General features: G+C 38.3%; 1 protein-coding gene across 1 annotated transcript in view; it reads right to left on the bottom strand.

The window, feature by feature from the left end:
* Positions 1–5,808: 5,808 nt before the first annotated feature.
* The window catches only part of LOC122563135 (acidic mammalian chitinase-like), a 38,816-nt gene continuing 25,377 nt past the window's right edge, over positions 5,809–19,247 (bottom strand). Inside the window, exons 9-11 of the mRNA XM_043716588.2 lie at positions 16,344–16,460; positions 12,017–12,152; positions 5,809–6,826 (exon numbers count right to left, since the gene is read on the bottom strand). Coding sequence (XP_043572523.2) covers positions 6,759–6,826; positions 12,017–12,152; positions 16,344–16,460 — 321 coding nt within the window. The 3' untranslated portion in view covers positions 5,809–6,758. The remainder of the gene's footprint in view (positions 6,827–12,016; positions 12,153–16,343; positions 16,461–19,247) is intronic.

The raw sequence follows: 19,247 nt of genomic DNA, 5'->3' as shown, positions 1-19,247 counted from the left end.
CAAGTCTGTTGACTCTTCATCAGAACTGTTAACAGTGAAGAAAAAGTGGCATTTGTGCTGAAGTTGAAATTTTTGGTGGTGAGGATGGGACAAAGATGAGTGGATAGGTAGAGATGGAGCCCAGACAGAAATATAAAAGGGATAGGTAAACAAAGAGATTTTGGATATCAGGCCAGGACAGAAGAAAAACTGAATAAGTAATATGAGCTAAGAGTAGGAGAAGATGGGTGAGCTGTACTGAGTGTAACCATATCATGTGATAATGGATTTAGGAGTATGTGAGAATGGGTGGCTGTTGCCAAGCATGTCATTTCCCTTTGGGGGAATACTGCAACAACTCAACATCAACTTCAAAAACTTTGCAGCCTGATTCCATCTTTTCATGTTTTTACAATTCCACACCTGCTCTTGCCATGACATGGATTGATTTTAGCAGTTGTAGTTTTTCTTCTACCCTGACTACCTATCCCCTAATTTCCTTGTTTACTCACCAATCTCCCTTTCTCTCACTCTGGGCTCCATCTCCTCTGATCCACTCACCTCTCCCTTTGGAAACCTCCGTCACTCCTCAAATGTGACTTCAGCATAAATACCATTTTATCCTAGCTGTTAACGGTTCTGATGAAGAGTCACTGAAACGTTGACTCTGCTTTTCTTCCCACAGATGCTTCCAGACCTGTTGAGTTTCTCCAGCAATTTGTTTTTGTTTCAGATCACAATGCTTTTAGGAAAGAATTTCAAGGTTGATAACGTAGTGACAATATTTTTTCCAAATCAGGATGATCTATGGTTTAGAGGGAAATTGCACTTTGACAGCACCTTCTAAACCCATGACTTTCACCACCTAGGAGGACAAAGGCAGTAGATGCATGCATACACGAGAAAGGAATTGCTGATACTTCAAATATATTTATTGTATTTATTCCTAAAATATTTCAAAGCCAATCATTTTCATGGTTCTTTTCAATGGATATATATGAAATGCCTCTGAATAAGCTACCCATACATCAAGGGGAGAAAAATAGCTTCACTCGCATGACATTCTAGTCTTCTCCTGAAGCCATTTTTTTTTACAAAAATGTGTCCTGTTATATGATAAAAGTGCATAGAATTATTACTCCTGTACCATTGATCTCTTCTCTTTAATGTACAGACACATTTTTCTTCATATTGTCATTAGAAAAAAGACTGAATGTTATGATCAAATTGCACAAGCCAGTTGTGGGGTAGAAATACAAGTTGCAGAAAGTTTTGAACACGCACTTGAAAGATTTGTCTTTTGCTTTATTGTTAAAGAAAATTGGAATAGGTTGATGGCTTGTGCTTTGTGACTCAACCAAGCAGAAATGAAAGGATCCGTTAAAAAGTTCTAGCGTAGATTATTGTAGTATAATAAAGTCTAATGTGGTTTTCCACTTTGGTAGCAAAAACAGAAAGATAGATTATCTGAATGGTGATAGAATCGGAAAGGGCTATGTGCTATGAGACATGTACAACAGTCATTAAAATTAAGCATGAAGGTGCAACAGACAGTGAGAAAGGCAAATGATATGTTGGCTTTCATAGTAAGAAGATTTGAATAGAGGAGCACAGATTTCTTGCTGTAATTGTACAAGTTTTTGGTGAGATCACACCTGGAGTATTGTGTGCAGTTTTGGTCTCTTTCCCTGAAGAAGGATATCTTGGCTATGAAGGGAGTGCAACAAAACGTTTACTAGATGGATTATTGGAATGACAGGAGTAATGTATGAAGACAGATGGATAAATAGGTCTATATTCACTGAAGTTAAGAAGTATGAGGGCTGTCTCATAAAAACTTACAGGATAAACACAGGAAGGATGTTCCCAATGACAAGGGAGTCGAGACTATGTGTCATACTCTAAGAATAAGAGGTATGCCGATCAGGACTGTGATGAGGAAAGATTTCTTCACCCAGAGAGTCGCAACCTAGTGGAATTCTCTGCCACAGAAAACAGTTGAGGTCAAAACATTGATTATTTTCAAGAAATTAGATGTAATTCTTCTTGTAAAAGGGATCAAACAATAGGGGGAGAAAGTGAGGATAGGATGCAGAATTAGATAATTAGCCATGATTGCACTGAATAGCAGAGCAGACTATTGCTGGATAGTGTCATCCCTTCCATTCTCAATCCTGAGCAGCAAAATAAAAATCATGTTTTATCACTATCATCCCTACTTACAAATCTGACAGTCCAAAAATTCTGATGGTCGCAAATCTTGGTAGGGAATCCATTGTCTTCTATTATTGCTTCAAAAATGATTTTATTTTGTGCAATTGTAATTACACGTACTTCCTTCTGCAACCACCATGTACGCAAATCCATTTTCACCTGTGTTCAAATAAACACTGCACATATGCATTTTTTTAAACATGGGGAAAATGAAACTGATTTAGCCATTGCTTGTGAGAATTAAATTAAAATACATAATTTGTAAGGCACTGTTTTCATTTCTTGAAAAAGCTCATTACAGGTTTTTCTTTTCAGTATGGTGAAATGTTTTAAACTGATACTGAAAGGAAGATGCTTTCATTAAACTGTTTCAATAAAATGTAGTGAACCAGAGCAGAATCATTTGATGTCCTTTATGTAGCTAGATTATAAGAAATGAAAATTATGTACAATGGCTTGTACTTCATTGCCATCACTGTCTTGTTGCACATCATGATGACTGCATAGTTTGCGAACTTAAAACCAATTAATGTTTCGGAGATAGCACACATTCAATCATCCACCTTTTTGTGCATTGTTTTCACAATTGGCTAATCTCAAGGGCAACAGGAAACTGCACAGAGCGTGGGGCTCAAATGCTTTATTGGCAAAAAAAACTATAAGGATTTTCGATTGGAAAGAGGACCTAAGAGAAATGCTTACATTAAGAGATGAAATAGTTGGATCTTTCTGGCCCACTTAATAAATAAATACACATGGTGATGACACAATAATAAAGCAACTAACATTCACACCATAGAAATGCCAGACAATGACCATCTGCAATATAAGATAATCTAACCATGGCCCCATGACATTCAATGATATCACCATCATGGAAATCCCTGGAGTTACTATGCCAAAAACTGAGCTGGACTCACCACTTAAATACAGTGGCCACAACAGCAAGTCAGAAGCTAGGAATACTCCTAAGAGTAACTGACCTTCTTGACTCCTGAAAGCCTGTCCATCATTTACATGACACAAATCAGGAGTGTGATGAAATACTCCTTACCTTGGTGAGTGCAGCTAGAACAACACTCAAGAAGCTTGATACAGCCTGCTTGATGCACCACATCCACAAATGTTCAATTGCTCCACCATTCATGCTCAGTAGCAGCAGTGTGTACTATCTACAAGGTACACTACAGAAATTCACCAAGGCTGCTCAGACAGCAATTTACAAACTCCATCCACTTCCATTTCAAAGGAAAATTACAGCAGATACTTGGAACATCACCATCTGCAAGTTCACCTCCAAGTTACTCACTATGCTATTTGGAAACATTGTCCGTCCTTCAGTGTTGTTGGGTCAAAATCCTGGAATTTCCTCCCCAATAGCATTGTAGATCTACCTATAGCACATGGACTGCAGTGGTTCAAGAAGACAGCTCACCACTGCAATCTCAAGGGCAACAGGAGATGGGCAATAAATGCTAGCACAGCCAGCAATGTCCACATCCCATAAGTGAACAAAATAAAATTGCACAAACCGTCCTTGAATTAATTTATCTTTTTTTCATGGATGTGGGCATTTCCCATCAAAATTACCCTCACGAAGGCAGTGGTGTACAACTTCCTTTAATCACTCAGTCCATCTAATGGATGTACACTCTCATGCTTCAGGAAAAGTAAAAATTGAAAGAATGCAACAAAGGTTAATATCATTGATAACAGTACCTGCTAAATGATGCTCAGGCATGGTTACTGTTCCTAAGCTAAATAAGGATATAAGGACCTGTGTATCAACAGTCAAGATTGCTAACTATTTTTATAATGCCTTTTGTGCTTACGACCCTTTGGAATAGCCTCTGCATCTGAAATATTCCAGAGGACAATGTTCAACATATTTCAAGGGAAGGACAGAATAATATGCAATGTGGATGATATTCTGATACATGGTTCCAGTCACCAGACTTGAATATCATATAGCAGGTGCTGTGAAATTATCTCCCACTGTGCACTTTCAATTTCTGCCTTCACCTTTTCCATTTGAGGAGCAAAATAGTGGTTACAGGGGTTCTAAAACATTGCTGGATGTAGGCCTCCTGCTTAAGAACAGTACAATTTTGCAAGATGATTGCACCTTATAAAGGACCACAATTTCTAAATGAACAATTTAAGAATTTGACAAGGAATGTCAATCACCACCATCTAATGCAAGCATTACCAATTCTTCAGTCAGTTCTGAATCTGAGACCAAGAACAAGAAGCTGTTAAGAAACAACAGCTGAGATATTTCATGGAAATACAAGACAGTATAAGAAGAAACAGGAGATCCTTAGTATCCTAGTGTAGTATGTGATTTAAACATATTGACAAATGAAAGATCGTGAAGCAAGGATTCTTTATTCCACTGGTATCAGTTCATTTTTTTTCTAAACTGAGGAGATGCTAAACCTCCTGGTTATATAATTTTTTTAAAATTTTCCCTCACACTACCGCCTAACTGCTGTAGTGCTTATATTTTCCCCAGCACCCATGTTGTGTGTGTGTGCAGGTATGAGACACAGTGAAACATAACAGGTGTACAAATCTTTATTAATTTTCCACCACCAGGAAGCAAGGAAACACAAGGGTGGCCAGTGACAAGCAATGCTGTTCTCATCAAAGGGCAATGCTGCGTAATCAAAAAAGTGAAGGGAAGGGTAGGGATTAAATGAAAATAGAGATGGAGAGGGAAATAAAGCACTCCACTCCCTGTGGTGACCACCTGTCCCTGAACAACTTGAGGGAGTTGGTAGATACAGTGTGCGCCTTCTCCAGGGACACCCGGGCTTGGACGTAGCCACGGAAGAAAGGCAGGCAATCGGCCAAAATGAACCCCTCCCCAGCCCGCTGCCTGGACCTGTTTATGGCCAGTTTGGCCACATGAAGAGAAATGAAGGTTAAACAAGGAAAACATGGTATTTAAACAGTGTTGAGCTTATGATTTATATCTGGCTAAGGAAATCCTTCATCTATCTGATCCTTCTGCCTATTAGGCCTCCTTCCACAAAGGTACTGTTTTCTCCAGTTTCTTTTCAGAAAGGGAATTCTCAGGTCCACTCATCCAGATGCCCTATTTGTGCCTTTCTCCACCATTAATACCTTCTCCAGATCCTAGCACAAATGCTCCAGATGCCCTCCCTCATCATCACCACCTGCTGCTGGAAGCTCTGTTACATTTGAAAAGAAAAATACAACTATGGACATACTACCCTGACATTGAAGAATGGTAGAAATCCACCAACCACTCTACAAATACCCAAGGAATTCATACTCAAGTGGATAGAAAGTGTAATCAACCATTAACCTCAGAAACAAATTTGAATAAGATGAGAGAGAGTAGTAAAACCCAACATAGGCTAACCCTTTGTCTTTGAGGCTTTTAAGGGAGAGAGGGAAAATGTAAAAAATGGGAAGAAGGAATTGGGAAAGTGAAGATATTGTTATGTGTTACAGTCTAAGAGCTCATAATGTAATTGTATCAGACACATGATGAAACATAGAATGTTGGGAACATGTTGAAGACACTGCTAACCTAATGTAGAATTTTAATTGTGTGAACAAAGTCTGTAAGTAAATGGCAATTGTCTAAATGAATATAAACAATACGTAATTTTAAAGACCCATATCAAACAAAATATGAAACATTTTACACAGCCATCCCCAGCGCAATGACGATTTCTAAAAACATGAAAATTAAAAACGTTTTGTCTGCAGTTTTCAGTAAGTTTAAATTTTATTTTTTTTTACACAGGAGAACGTGTAATTTGACATTAAATATAATTTAGATAATCCAAAATTATTTCATCAGGACTCTGTCGAGAAATTATTCAAAAGTTGGCAAAAATTCAAAGTATTAAGTATCAAACATTGAAAGCTCAATTTATTAAAATAAGGATATTTTAGATTAAAATATTTGAACAAGGATTTATCATTTTTAACAACATTGCTTTATGTGAGCATCTTAAGAACGCAATCCAATGAAAACATTTTATGATTCTTGTTGTTGTGAATAATTGATATCTGAATGTATTGACTGATTGTTTCTGCTGATTTCTTGATGTTACATAAGTAGAAAATGCTAATTTTGAGGACTTTGTAAATGTGCTGTCCAATGGTACTGAACATATTTATTTCAATTTGGTAATCAAGCTACCAGTTGAAAACCAATTCAACAAAAAGCACTTTAGAGATGTACCTTCTAGTGACACAGTGTATGAATTTGGTCTGATCTTTCAATAAACACTGTTCTCCTTACCAGAGGACTGTCTTCTTGTTTCCTTGGGTTAGTTACAACATTTTCCCTCTTAAAAGGTATTCTGATTAGCATAGAAGAATCAAATTGCTCTTAGCATAAACAAACAGATTTTTTGGAATACCATTCTATTGCTTTTTTAGGGTGGACACAACAGTTAGAATCTTCATCAAAGACCAGTTCTTCAGGACAGTGTTCATGAAAGCAGAATTTAGGAGGATACACTGGTCAGTGTAGAAACAATCTTCTTTGTTTCAGCATTAATCCCCATCAACGGCAGTTCTTACATTGTCATTATTATTGTCACCATTACCATGAATGCTTTCATAGCTGAAGTGCCTATCTGAATTCCTAGTGGAGTAAGAAAGACAGAATATTATAGAGTCCATGATTTACATGCACAAAATCAGTGGATCTTGCTGGTCTACATTTCAGGTCTTTTACATCAAGTATAAATTCAGCAGCTGGAGACCAGATAGCTGCAATGTGAACATTCAACAATTTAATTCAAAGGAAGAACAGTGCAACATAAAAAGATCGAAAATTAGTGGTCAAGGACAAAATAGTCTGAAAACTTACTGTGACAAAGAATTATGTTTACATTGTAGTGCAAAGTTGCAAAATCATTGCAAGGCAATGGGCCAGATAATTATAACACCTTTGACTATCTGTGATGATATACACATGCTTCTAGGTCCCATCAAATTGAAGAATTGTAAATGTATAGCAAGGGGAGTATGGGGGGGTGCTGATTAATTGACTGGTAATATAACACTTTCATCATCTTGAGGGGATACTGGCTTTTCACTTACCTCATTATAAAGAAACCGAATATGGATTCTACTGAAGCAGCAATATCAAAGAGAGAAAGGAAGGATGAGGGTATTAAGAGGGAGAAAGAAGAGGAATGTACTGCAGGAATGGCATATGGGAGTCTCATGATGGTTGCCAAATTGTCCATGGAACCAGACAGATGCATGCATGCCAGAGCCAGCACTGTACTGACAGTGTTGGTGGACTCCTCCATCCTTTGATCCAGCTTACAGAATGCTTCTGACAAACCTTTCCACTATTCCTGTTTCTGTCTGTGCAGTTGACAAAGTTATTAATGGCCAACGTGGTCTTCTGCCTCGCGCTCAGCAGGTGCTCAATGCCTGGGATGCATTCAAAGTGTCAGAGACCTGGAGTGTTTCTTGCTTAACCAGCTGCAGAGGCATGTCAGTGCTATGCTCTCAAGATTGTGTTCCTAATTTAAACAGAATATCCACTGAGATGAAAGTCTCTGAGGTGGTGGTAGAATTAGGTTAAAGCCTTGCTTGCATACCTCCTGAGGGTGACCGTTATTGACCCCTGCTTGGCAGAAGTTCACTGAGTTCCAGTAATTCCTTCATAAGAGAAAAGATGGAATTAGTTGACTAAGACGAATAAAATTTCAGGCAATTAAGAATGAGACAGCACTGGTTGTAAAGATGCAGTGCAGCACATCGCAATGAAGCTTACTGGTTTGGTTGGCCGTTGTGTTGTCCTAGTGTCGACATTAGCGGATATGTTCTTTCGGGGCAAATTGGGTATTTTCCTTTTGTAGGAAGTGATGAGCCTTGTGTTTGCTACCTGCTGATCTTGGTCCAAAGTGGGTTAATTTTCCCTGCAATAACACAATGGGAGGGATCGAGTACAAGTTGTAAAGTCATAGTCATAGAGTCGTCCAGCATGGAAACAGACGTTTCTGTATGTTAGAATGTTAGACCAGTAATTGATGATTCACTATGTCCCTAGTGAGTGATTGGGAAATACAGAGAACAGGAAGGATTATTAGGATGAGGATGATGAAAGGCATTGAGTGGATATGTTGCATGCAATAATGAGAGTTGTATTCCATGAGCTTTGGTGAGAATTGTGTGCAGTGGCAGTAAGTGCTGTGTGCAGTGGCAGTAAGTGCTGTGTGCAGTGCGAGGTTTTAGAAGGAAGATGGGGGCATTTATCCTTGTAGACAGCAGAAGATCACACATCTTTGTTTGCACTATTGCATGTCCTGTGTTAACTTGGGCAACAACTTTGGTTTGGGTTAGCTTTGCTGATCTGGCCTCCCTTGGCGGTTTGTGAAGGAACTACAAAATTTCAGTGTGAGGACCTGCAGCATCTGAAGTGGTAATGAAGCCACCATTTATATATGGTGACAACGCAGTAAACTCCAGAAGATTCCAGCAGTGTCAAGCACCTCCGTATCTCTAACCACACAATTCCCCAAAATAGATAGGCAGCAAAGAGCACAGTTGTGTAATTACTAAAGTGACAAGCAAAAAATTGCATGAGAGAAGTTTCTCTGAGCCATGGTGGATTGAGCATCATGAATCTCACTCGACAAGACACTTATATTAAAGATGGGAAAATACCACCCTTAGTGATTATATATCTGTAGTTGTGATGGTTTATCTAGTTGCTCATTTCCACCTCATACAACTGATTTGCTCTATGTAGATTCCAGACTGTTACTTGGGCTGATTCTTATAAACAGTGTTAAGCTTTGAATCCTGACTGGCTCTTCAATTTTCAACTCTGGCAATGGTTTGGCAGTTTTGTCAAAACAAAATTTGGCTTTCTGTCATTTCACCTTGATTTTGACACTTACGTCGTTACTACTCCTGGCCTCAGTAGCCTTTTTGCTACTGGTAAAGTAATTTGGATGCTGTGTGATATCAATCTTTGTACACGACTGCTCTCCAGTAGTACTACTTTCAGTAGGTGTGTTTCTCCATTTGAGGACTGCCTTGTATACATCTGTGCAGGAGTTTCTCTTTATGATTATATTGGTAATGTTCATTACCATGTCAGACATTCCATTTTATTGGGGAATATATGGATATGATTTAGTGTTGAATTTCCCAATGTTTTACAAAATAGCTGAATTCTTCACTTGTGAACTGAAAGTCATTCTTGCTAATCATAAAGCCTGTAAAGCTGTAACAACCAAAGTGTGCTTCTAATGATTCAACAGTCTCCTCAGTAGTTGTTGTGTCAGCTGCTCTCTTTCCGAGTAGTGAGAATAGTAGACTATTATGACAAGACAATCAATTCCTCTGAGAATGAAGAGGTTTATTCCCAGCTTTATCCACAGTCTATCTGAGATGTCATGTGTCATCAGCTACTCTTCAGCTTGCTTAGTTTGATAACCATTACAAGCACTGCACTAGTCATCCTTGATTTCATTGCCCATGTTTGGCTAGCAGAGAACTTCTCATTTCCTGAGATGCCATTCAATTCCTTGGTGGCTTGCATAAATACACCATAGTATCTCTCCTAAATCTTAGGATAAGGACTTTATTTTCCTTCGTACAATATGTCTTCTTGGGCCATTAATTCATCTCAGTGTTCCCGATAGAATCTTGTCACTACAGGTGCTTTTAGGATATTCTTTCATCACTACTTCTTGCAATACTTGGAAAGTTACATCTTCTTGGGTAGTTTATTTGAATTGAGAAGGCATATGCCTGTTTGATTCAACGTTTACGTTTGTGCTGTTGAATTCTAGAGAATGTTGAGCTGCTGCTTTACATTGGATATGAAAATTTTTCATATGCTACACCATTGTAGCATTTTCTTTCTTCAAAGGAATACTGCTCTGAGCAACATGTCAGCAACTTAAACCGGTTTCCCTTGCTTACTTCATGTCTGGATCAAAACTCTGCAGCTACAGTAGTATTCTTTGTGGATGCTTTTGAGCGATAGTAATGGCTCAAAGAAAATGCTTTTAACTGGCCTACAGTCAGATTTGGCTGTCACTTTGTCTGTTCCAGGTACTGATAAAAATGTTCAAAAGTAAAGACAATCATTTTTTTTTAAATCTGAAAGTAGCATTGTTTCGTTTGGATTAGCATCCTGAATGCAAATGAAACCAATTGTTTGACTGTATCTGAGTTGTTCAAAATCTTATCTCACTGGCGTCACACTGCAGGATTACATCAACATTTGCATCATAGCTGTTTAGCACTTGCCTCACTAGTTGTGTGATTTTACTGAATGCTGCTTTTTGTTCTGCACCTCAATACCACTGCAAGTGCTTGACATGGATTTGGTGTCATGGCTCACACTCTAACAACAAATTGAGCAAGATTGGCTAAAAAGTTGACAAATCCATCAAATAGTTATACTGCTTTTAAATCGGCTTTCACCTTTTCAGGATTCAGGAAATGGACTTTTACTGTCAGTATATTATATGTGTATTTGACACCAGGCACTGTTAATTGCAATGATTTCTTGCTCAGCTTCAGGTTCACACAAAGTGAGTTGGCATTTGTTGTGGTGAGGGGCATGTAGGAATCGTAATGGTAGGATGCACTTAGATCTGTTGTGGAACCCGCCATGGTTTATACTGGCCTGGCGGCAAAACAATGGGGCACAACTTAGGCTATTTCCATTTGCACAGGCTGGAAAATCTTAGTAAAAGCAAAATACTGTGGGTACTGGAAATCTAAAACAAACTCAGAAAATGCTGGAGAAACTCACTATTACTGTGGAGAAACAGAGTTAACATTTCAAGTCCAGTATGACTCATATCCAGAACAGTTTTGAAGAGTCATATTTGTTTCTCTCTCCAAGATGCTGTCAGACCTCTTGGAAAATGTTAAGTTCTTTGTGCATCTGGGGTGTACTAGTTCTTTCATCCAGGAAAGCACACTCAAACTGCTCCCTTTTAAAAGAATTAAAATCCATATCAAAAGAAAGCTCCATTTTCAGGCCTGGACCCCCAGGTAACCTCCACTATGGCTGTTCAATGGTCTTGAACCACTGGTTAAGGTAAAGTGATGATGACTTATGTAGGTACATAAAAAGGCAGAGTCCGGGCTCCATACCTTACATAGTCCAATGAATCCTAATTGTAAAGCTGAGTTCTGGTTCAGTTCCAATAAACATGTCAGAAATATGACAGGCATTCACCAAAGAGTCACTGCTTTTTGGTATCAGAGCTCTGAATTAGCTGGACGACAAGTTTGTGTTGCAAATGATACCAACAATGTAGCTTCAATTCCTGCACCGGCTGAGGTCACCATGAAGTTTCCATATCAACGTCTTCCCTCGCCTGAGATGTAGTGACCCTCAGGTAAAACCATTCTCTCTAATGAGGAAGCAGCCCTACGATTCCTTGGGACGATGATCATTTAACCTTTACCTTGCCAGATCTACTACAGATTTATTTTCACTGAATGATAATGACTAATCACAGTTGTTTCACCTGTGACCTAGATTTTGCAGTTTGCATTTAAAACTCGGATAGTCGAAGCATTTTAAAATAACAGCAAACATTATTACTACTTTGCTAAAAGCAATACACTGCACATGTCTGAAATCTGAAATATACTGACCCTGAATTCATACCAGATTTGAAACATTAACTTTGTTTCTCTCTCCATAGATGCTACCAGACCTGCTGAGTTTCTCCAGTGTTCAGTGTTTATTACTATAGTGCTATTTTATTCACATCAATATATACAGAACTCAGAGAAATCTAACAGACTGCAGTTATAGTAATGATAAATATTTTACCTGAATTTGTTGCAAAGCTCTTTGTCAAGATGTTCAATGTAGGATAAGCTCCTTGTTTGCAGTGATTAGAAAAATCATCAAAGTCAAGTGTCCACACTAAAGCTCCACCAAATTTGTTCTTCTTTATCCAGTCAACCTACAAAAGCAAATGAGGTGTTAACTATCTGTTGTAAGATCAAGTCTACACTCAACTGGGTGACCATTAACAGATTTTGTTGAACTTAACCATATACAAGGAATAGTAAGAGAAAGAATCTCTGATATCCTTTTGACTCTGATTCTTGTTCCATGTGATCTGACATTTCTAGAATATAACTTCTTATGCACATGTTCAGTACTCTTAGTCCTGAATTTGATGGATAGCATAGACGTCTCTGATGGAATAACTTAACTGCTTACCCTTGTATATTTCTGAAACATACATGATCCATTTGCTATACTTGAAAACACATACAATAATTTCTTTACACATCATGAGCTAAAACTTGCATTCACTTTCGAAATGAAGCATTCAATCAAATTCTCCTTCCTCAAAGTACTAGTCGACAAATTTGCCAGGTTCTCTACTGTTGTCAACTGCCGGTTTATATTCCCTTGATAAATACATATTGGGATATCTGCAGTGCCATTCATTATAAAGTTGGCCTTATTAGCAACTTCTAATAAGGACAATGCTATTTGTTTACCATGCAAGCTTGTTCTTGAAATAGGGCACAAAGCCATCCAATGGCTGCCTTTAATGGATCAGTTCATGATGTATATTGCACAAACTCATAAACTGGCCTAAGGATTTCAATTTTGTTCCTGAAAGATACTTGTCTCCCTCAGTATCTTGGAGGAAGAAAGGTCAACCATTTCAGCAACTGCTAATTGCTTCATGTTGTCTGTCACCATGAAGATGCTGCTTTCAATCCAAAAAGACATTTTGTCTATCAGATCAATGAGTAATGTGGTATGTGAATTTCAGTGCCGATGTGATGCTCGATGTATAGGCTGTATGTCCGAAATGAACTGATATATTGTTTTCAATCAGCAAGCCTGTCAGCTGTTCACAACTGGAAAGATATTGTAGCTAAAACTTGAAACACAATATTCAGGTAAGATCTGCTAAATATCCTGTCCTCTGAAGCCTGTATGCAAACAATATAAACTTCTGAACCAAGACCTACAGATAGTTCCTAATTTGTACTCTGGTTTGAAGACTGCTTGGAAGGTCAACTTTAAATCAGGTACTTTTCTGACAACAGCTTCATTCATGATAGGAAGAACAGCTAATGTGATCATTTCTTTAGCTGATGGCTCTGTATTTTGCTATGTGGTTACCAATAGTTCAGTAATCACTTTTAGTAGTTGGACATCTGCAACTCTTGTTTAAATTATGTTCAAGTTCCATTTGATGTTAGAATTTAAGCTTTTCTAAAACAATCCTCAGCTCTTGAAACTGTTGATTGAGTTTTTTGATATTTACTGAAAGAAGCCTCTAATGATTACATAGCTTCCTGATGAAACTCAATTGAAGACTTCAGCTAGCTGTCTCTTGAATGTTCAATATTGGCTTGATCCGGTTTGGAGTTAAGGGTCTCCTTTCCTCTGGATAGCTTTTTGTTAGCTTACAATGGTTGGTGTCTATTGATGAAATAAGTAGCATGAACATATCAATCTTACTTACCCTTTCTAATAAAGGGAAGTGATCCACAAACAGACAGAAGATACTTTGTCATCATGACATATTCAAAAAGATTAGCAAAATCCAAGACCTTGTCATTCAACAGATTATTTTCCTCTGTGGCAGTATTATTCTCCTCTACTTTTTGCTGAAAAAGTGTATTAATGGCAGAATTCATCTTATTTGGCTGCTCGCTGTCATTCTTGGTGATACCCATGCCTGATTCTTCCATGAAAAGTGAATAATCAGAAATATTCTGATTTGTCCTAGGAATTGTGTATATTCAGTGAAGTCTCATTTACTGGATGATGAGTATTTAATATTATAGAATATAAATAAAATTTAATATTATTTCTGCAGCAGCTGGTAAATAAAAATGTTTAAAGTTATACCCGCAGCTCTATTGATAATGAACAATGCTGGTTGGAAATGGCAAATAATCAATCAATCTCTCTTCCATTGCAGTGAAGAACGTGGACTTCTGTCCTTATTGTGTCCTGGATCTTGAAATTTGATGACACATGGAAAAAATTGAGGTAGCAATCATGGCATTAAATCTAAAAGAATGGGTATGCTTGTCCCCTATCCAGTTTAAAATTCGTTCTCTTGTCATTAACCATGACATTTATATGCTAGAAATCAGCTTGTGGGTCTATCACACTATCAAAACAAATATATCTTGGTCTTTGGTAACATCTACATCTCAGTTGCAGACTGGAGTGGTCTGTTTTTAAACTTTTTGGTGTAGATTGAAATATCCCACTGATGCTTTGGCAAACCACATAAAAACGCCATTTCCTTAGCCTTTAATTAAAATGCGTGTTTTGCTTGCAAAGTTCAATCTGTGTGGTGATCTGCATTGCTTTTAGTAATATATCCAACATCGTCACTACAAATCTCATATGGGCTCATCTTTCAAAAATCTATATTGGCAATTATTTGCAAGGTGGTATATATGAACAATTTATAAAATACTTGAGCCAGCTCCTGGATGTGCCAATTAAGCTATGCCTAGTCTACAATGAAATTTCTTCATAATTAAAACACAATTCAAAAGCCTGAAAATAAGATTCATTGTAGTTTATAGGCATAGTCTGTTTTGACTCTTAAAGTATGAAGGACAGTTAAGCAGGTACAGATCATTTGATTGCAAGAAGCATCATACCATCATCATTCGTTATTCATGTGTACATTTTCTGTTATGGATTATTTAATACCAATCAGAAGGACAACTTTCTTAGCTTGTGAAATTAAAGTAAATTGCTTGTCCAGCCAAGGACAGTTTCACAGCAAAGGGTAGGGAATGAATTTTTTAACTGAAATATCTTAGGTTCCTGTAGACACTGGTCTGCAGTTCCCTATTGGCTTTTCATTCTAATGTGACATCTTCCTCTTTGGTGAACTTTATACCAGATATTGTTTATGTGTTTGTGGGTTTCTTCTAATTTGTTGAGTTTTGTGATGACAAAGGTGTCTTCTGCATAGTGGAGCCAAAGCTTGTTATGGATCATGGGAAGGGCTGTTCGTTCTAACCTTGCATAACTGCTTTTGCTAAAAGTCCTAATATTGGTGATCCCATATGCGTCCTATTGATTTGTTTGTAGATCTTGTCATTGAAGGTGAAGTGGGTTGAGAGGCAAAGATCTACAAGCTTGAAGATGCTGTCCTACAGAAAAGCGACACATACACACTGACCAGATACTCAACTAAAGGAGCAATTGTCCCAACACCCACAAATGGAGCTGCATCAGGACATTATTTAAACGAGCCATAACACACTGTAGCACCCAGAAACTATGAGCAACTGAGGAAAAACACCTATACAAGGTATTCAGGAACTACGGACTATGAGCACAGTCTGCTGCTTCCAGCACAACAGACCTAAACAAGGTGACACAACATGCCCAGAGCCTTGAGCCACCCTACCATACATCAAAGACATCTTGGAGATGACGACCAGAATATTCCGATCCCCAGGCATCATAGTAGCCCACAAACCTATCACCACACTGAAACAGTTCCTGATGAATTTAAAGGACCCTGTACCAACAATCAGCAGAACAAACATTATATACAAAATACCTTGCAAGGACTGCAACAAACATTACACTGGACAAATAGGCAGGAAGCCATTCACCAGGATACATGTGCACTAACTTACCACCAAAAGACATGATCAACAATCACTGGTATCTATACACACAGACAAAGAGGGACACCAGGTTGACTGGGACAATACATCCATCCTGGGACAGGCTAAACAAAGACATGCAAGGGAAATCTTAGAGGCCTGACATTCAAATTGGAACTCCATTAACATTTGTTGACCCCATTTACCAACCTTTCAGAAACAGAACCGGTAATGATATCACCTACCACAACATACTGAGACAGATAAATAGCAAGCAGGGCAGAACACCAAAGCTTCTTTAGAGGCTGACTGATGATGCTACCTATCATGGTGACACAACATCTGAGAACAAATCCACCAGCTCAGTGAGCAAATTTACCTGAAACACCTTCGTTTGGAAATTGTTGAAAACAAATAAATATTTATGTTACAGAATGTTTAAACAATATAATTGAAATATTTTCTTTATTGTTTAAAATAGCACAAAAATTAGATAAAGCTGAATAGCTACATTATAATATAAACTGTACTTTGATATTTATACTTTGTTCATCATCATAGCCAAGCCAAACACCATCCTTTACTGCATATGGTACTTTCTGTTCATCAATCCAGTGTTTTTCTGCACCTTTCAGAAAGTCACAGATCTGTTAATGAGAAAAAATTAGACATTGTTAGAGTATCCCAGCAGATCCCCCAAAATAGTCATTCACTGTAAGTTAGTTGTAGGCTACTCTGTTTATCCAATATAACATACAATGTCACATTTGATCTGATGTCATGACACTTCATAGGAGTCTGGCGTTAATGTGGGGAACTGTCAGAGTAATTGCCTCCTTGGCACCAAACCCTGCACAGCACTGTTCCACCAAGTTTGCTGTTCTGTCTTGTTGGTGGGACAGAATATGCCTAGGAAGGGTTATGAAGGAATCTAGAATAATAACAAAAACATATGATTTTCAAATTGACTCTGTCAGGTTGATGCTTAACTAGCCTTAGCTCCCCTAATTTTAACTGGGTTGGATATGCCCTTAGATTATCCTGTGTTTTAGTCAATGTTGGTTTTACTTTCATTATTGTTGCTTATAGTGGTTTAATAAAAGCGGGTTGTTTGCTAAGAGAGTCAAGTCAACCACATAGCTTTAGGTCTGGTGTTTTATACACACCTGGTAAGGATGGCTGATTTTGTTCCGCAGGGTATATTAGTTAATCAGTTTTATAATTTTCTATTCTATATTTACTTAACTAACTCAATTCAATTTACAACCAGCTGTGTGAAATTTAAACTCATGTTTATGGATCATTATTTAAATCTGCTGAATCACCGGCTTTTCTTAGCAGTGAAGGTTGCCAAAGTATAAGATTCGTTACGTCATTTGGAGTCATAGAGATGTACAGCATAGAAACATACCCTTCGGTCCAACCCGTCCATGCCGACCAGATATCCCAACCCAATCTAGTTCCACCTGCCAGAACCTGGCACATATCCCTCCAAACCCTTCCTATTCATATACCCATCCAGATGCCTATTAAATGTTGCAATTGGACCAGCCTCCACCACTTCCTCTGGCAGCTCATTTCATACGTGTACCATCATCTGTGTGAAAGTGCAGCTCCTTAGGTCTCTTTTATATTTTTCCTCTCTCACCCTAAACCTACGCCCTCTAGTTCCCGACCCCAGGGAAAAGACTTTGTCTATTTATCCTATCCATGTCCCTCAATTTTGTAAACCTCTATAAGGTCACCCCTCAGCCTCCGACGCTCCAGGGCAAACATCGCCAGCCTGTTCAGCCTCTCCCTATAGCTCAAATCCTCCAACCCTGGCAACATCCTTGTAAATCTTTTCTGAAACCTTTCAAGTTTCACAACATCTTTCCGATAGGAAGGAGACCAGACCAGAATTGCACGCAATATTCCAACAGTGGCCGAACCAATGTCCTGTATAGCTGCAACATGACCTCCCAACTCCTGTACTCGATGCTCTGACCAATAAAAAAGCATACCAAACGCCTTCTTCACTATCCTATCTACCTGCGACTCCACTTTCAAGGAGCTGTTAACCTGCACTCCAAAGTCTCATTGTTCCGCAACACTCCCTAGAACCTTACCATTAAGTGTCTAAGTCCTGCTAAGATTTGCTTTCCCAAAATGCAGCACCTCACATTTATCTGAATTAAACTCAAGCTGCTACTTCTCATCCCATTGGCCCATCTGGTCAAGATCCTGTTGTAATCTGAGGTAACCCTCTTCGCTGTCCACTACACCTCCAATTTTGGTGTCATCTGCAAATTCACTAACTGCTATTGGGGAATTTGTCTGCAAGTAACAAATAAATCTGGAATTTCCAAAAAATAATCAATACATCTTTTCCTCAATATCTACTGATTTCCTAATTTTCTAAGATGCTTCTCGGCTCATCAATTGTTGAGCAATATACATCAAACATACTGTACTGCTTGCACATAATAATCAGACCCTATACATTATATAGCATAGAAAATAGAAGACAGAAATCTGGGCCCTCAAGTCTGGTTGAATGCGATTTAAGCTGAAAATGTGTTACCGGAAAAGCGCAGCAGGTCAGGCAGCATCCAAGGAACAGGAGAATCGACGTTTCGGGCATATGCCCCAAACGTCGACTCTCCTGTTCCTTGGATGCTGCCTGACCTGCTGTGCATTTCCGGCAACACATTTTCAGCTCTGTTCTCCAGCATCTGCAGTCCTCACTTTCTCCCTGAATGTGATTTAACATAATCACAGCTGATCATCCAACTCTGTACCCTGCTCCAGTTTTCTTTCCAAACCCTTTGATCCTTAGCCTTAGAACTATATTTGACTGTTTCTTGAAAACATTTAATGTTTTGGCCTCAACCACTTTTTGTGGCAGAGAATTTCAAAGGTTTACCACTCTCTGGTTGAAGACATTTCTCCTCAGCTTAGTCTGAAAAGGCCTACTCTATTTCCTTAGATTCTTACCCCTAGTTCCGCACTCCCCAGGAACATCCTTATCATTCATCTTATCTAGTCCTGTTTAATTATGTATGTTTCTGTGAAGATTTTACACTCTGCCCCACTCCACATTCTTCTAAGCTCCACTGATTGGAGTCTGACAGTACTCTAATTATATTTTGTATTGTTCAATTAACAAATATTTGCTTTAACATAATGCATTGCACTTAATCATTCAAAGATATTTCTGCCATGCCAGGCTGTCTGTAGTGAAAGTGTGATTGTTAATTGAAAGCTACTATGCTTGCAAAATCACTCTTCCTTGCTTGGTCTACTATGCGTGCACAAATGTCTTGAAAAAATGAATGGAGGATTTGTAAAAGCATGAATTACGATGATGTTTTGATTCTCTGGATGAATTACAACATACTTGCATCAACACACCTACAAAAATAGTGTTTACCACTGTACCACCAAAGGGCATT

Source organism: Chiloscyllium plagiosum, unplaced genomic scaffold (assembly GCF_037043375.1).
Source record: "Chiloscyllium plagiosum isolate Xiang-an unplaced genomic scaffold, Cpla_swu_hap1 HiC_scaffold_26, whole genome shotgun sequence".
NCBI classification, from domain to species: Eukaryota; Metazoa; Chordata; class Chondrichthyes; order Orectolobiformes; family Hemiscylliidae; genus Chiloscyllium; species Chiloscyllium plagiosum.
Note: the sequence above shows the minus strand (reverse complement) of the source record. Positions and strands in the feature narration are given on the sequence as shown.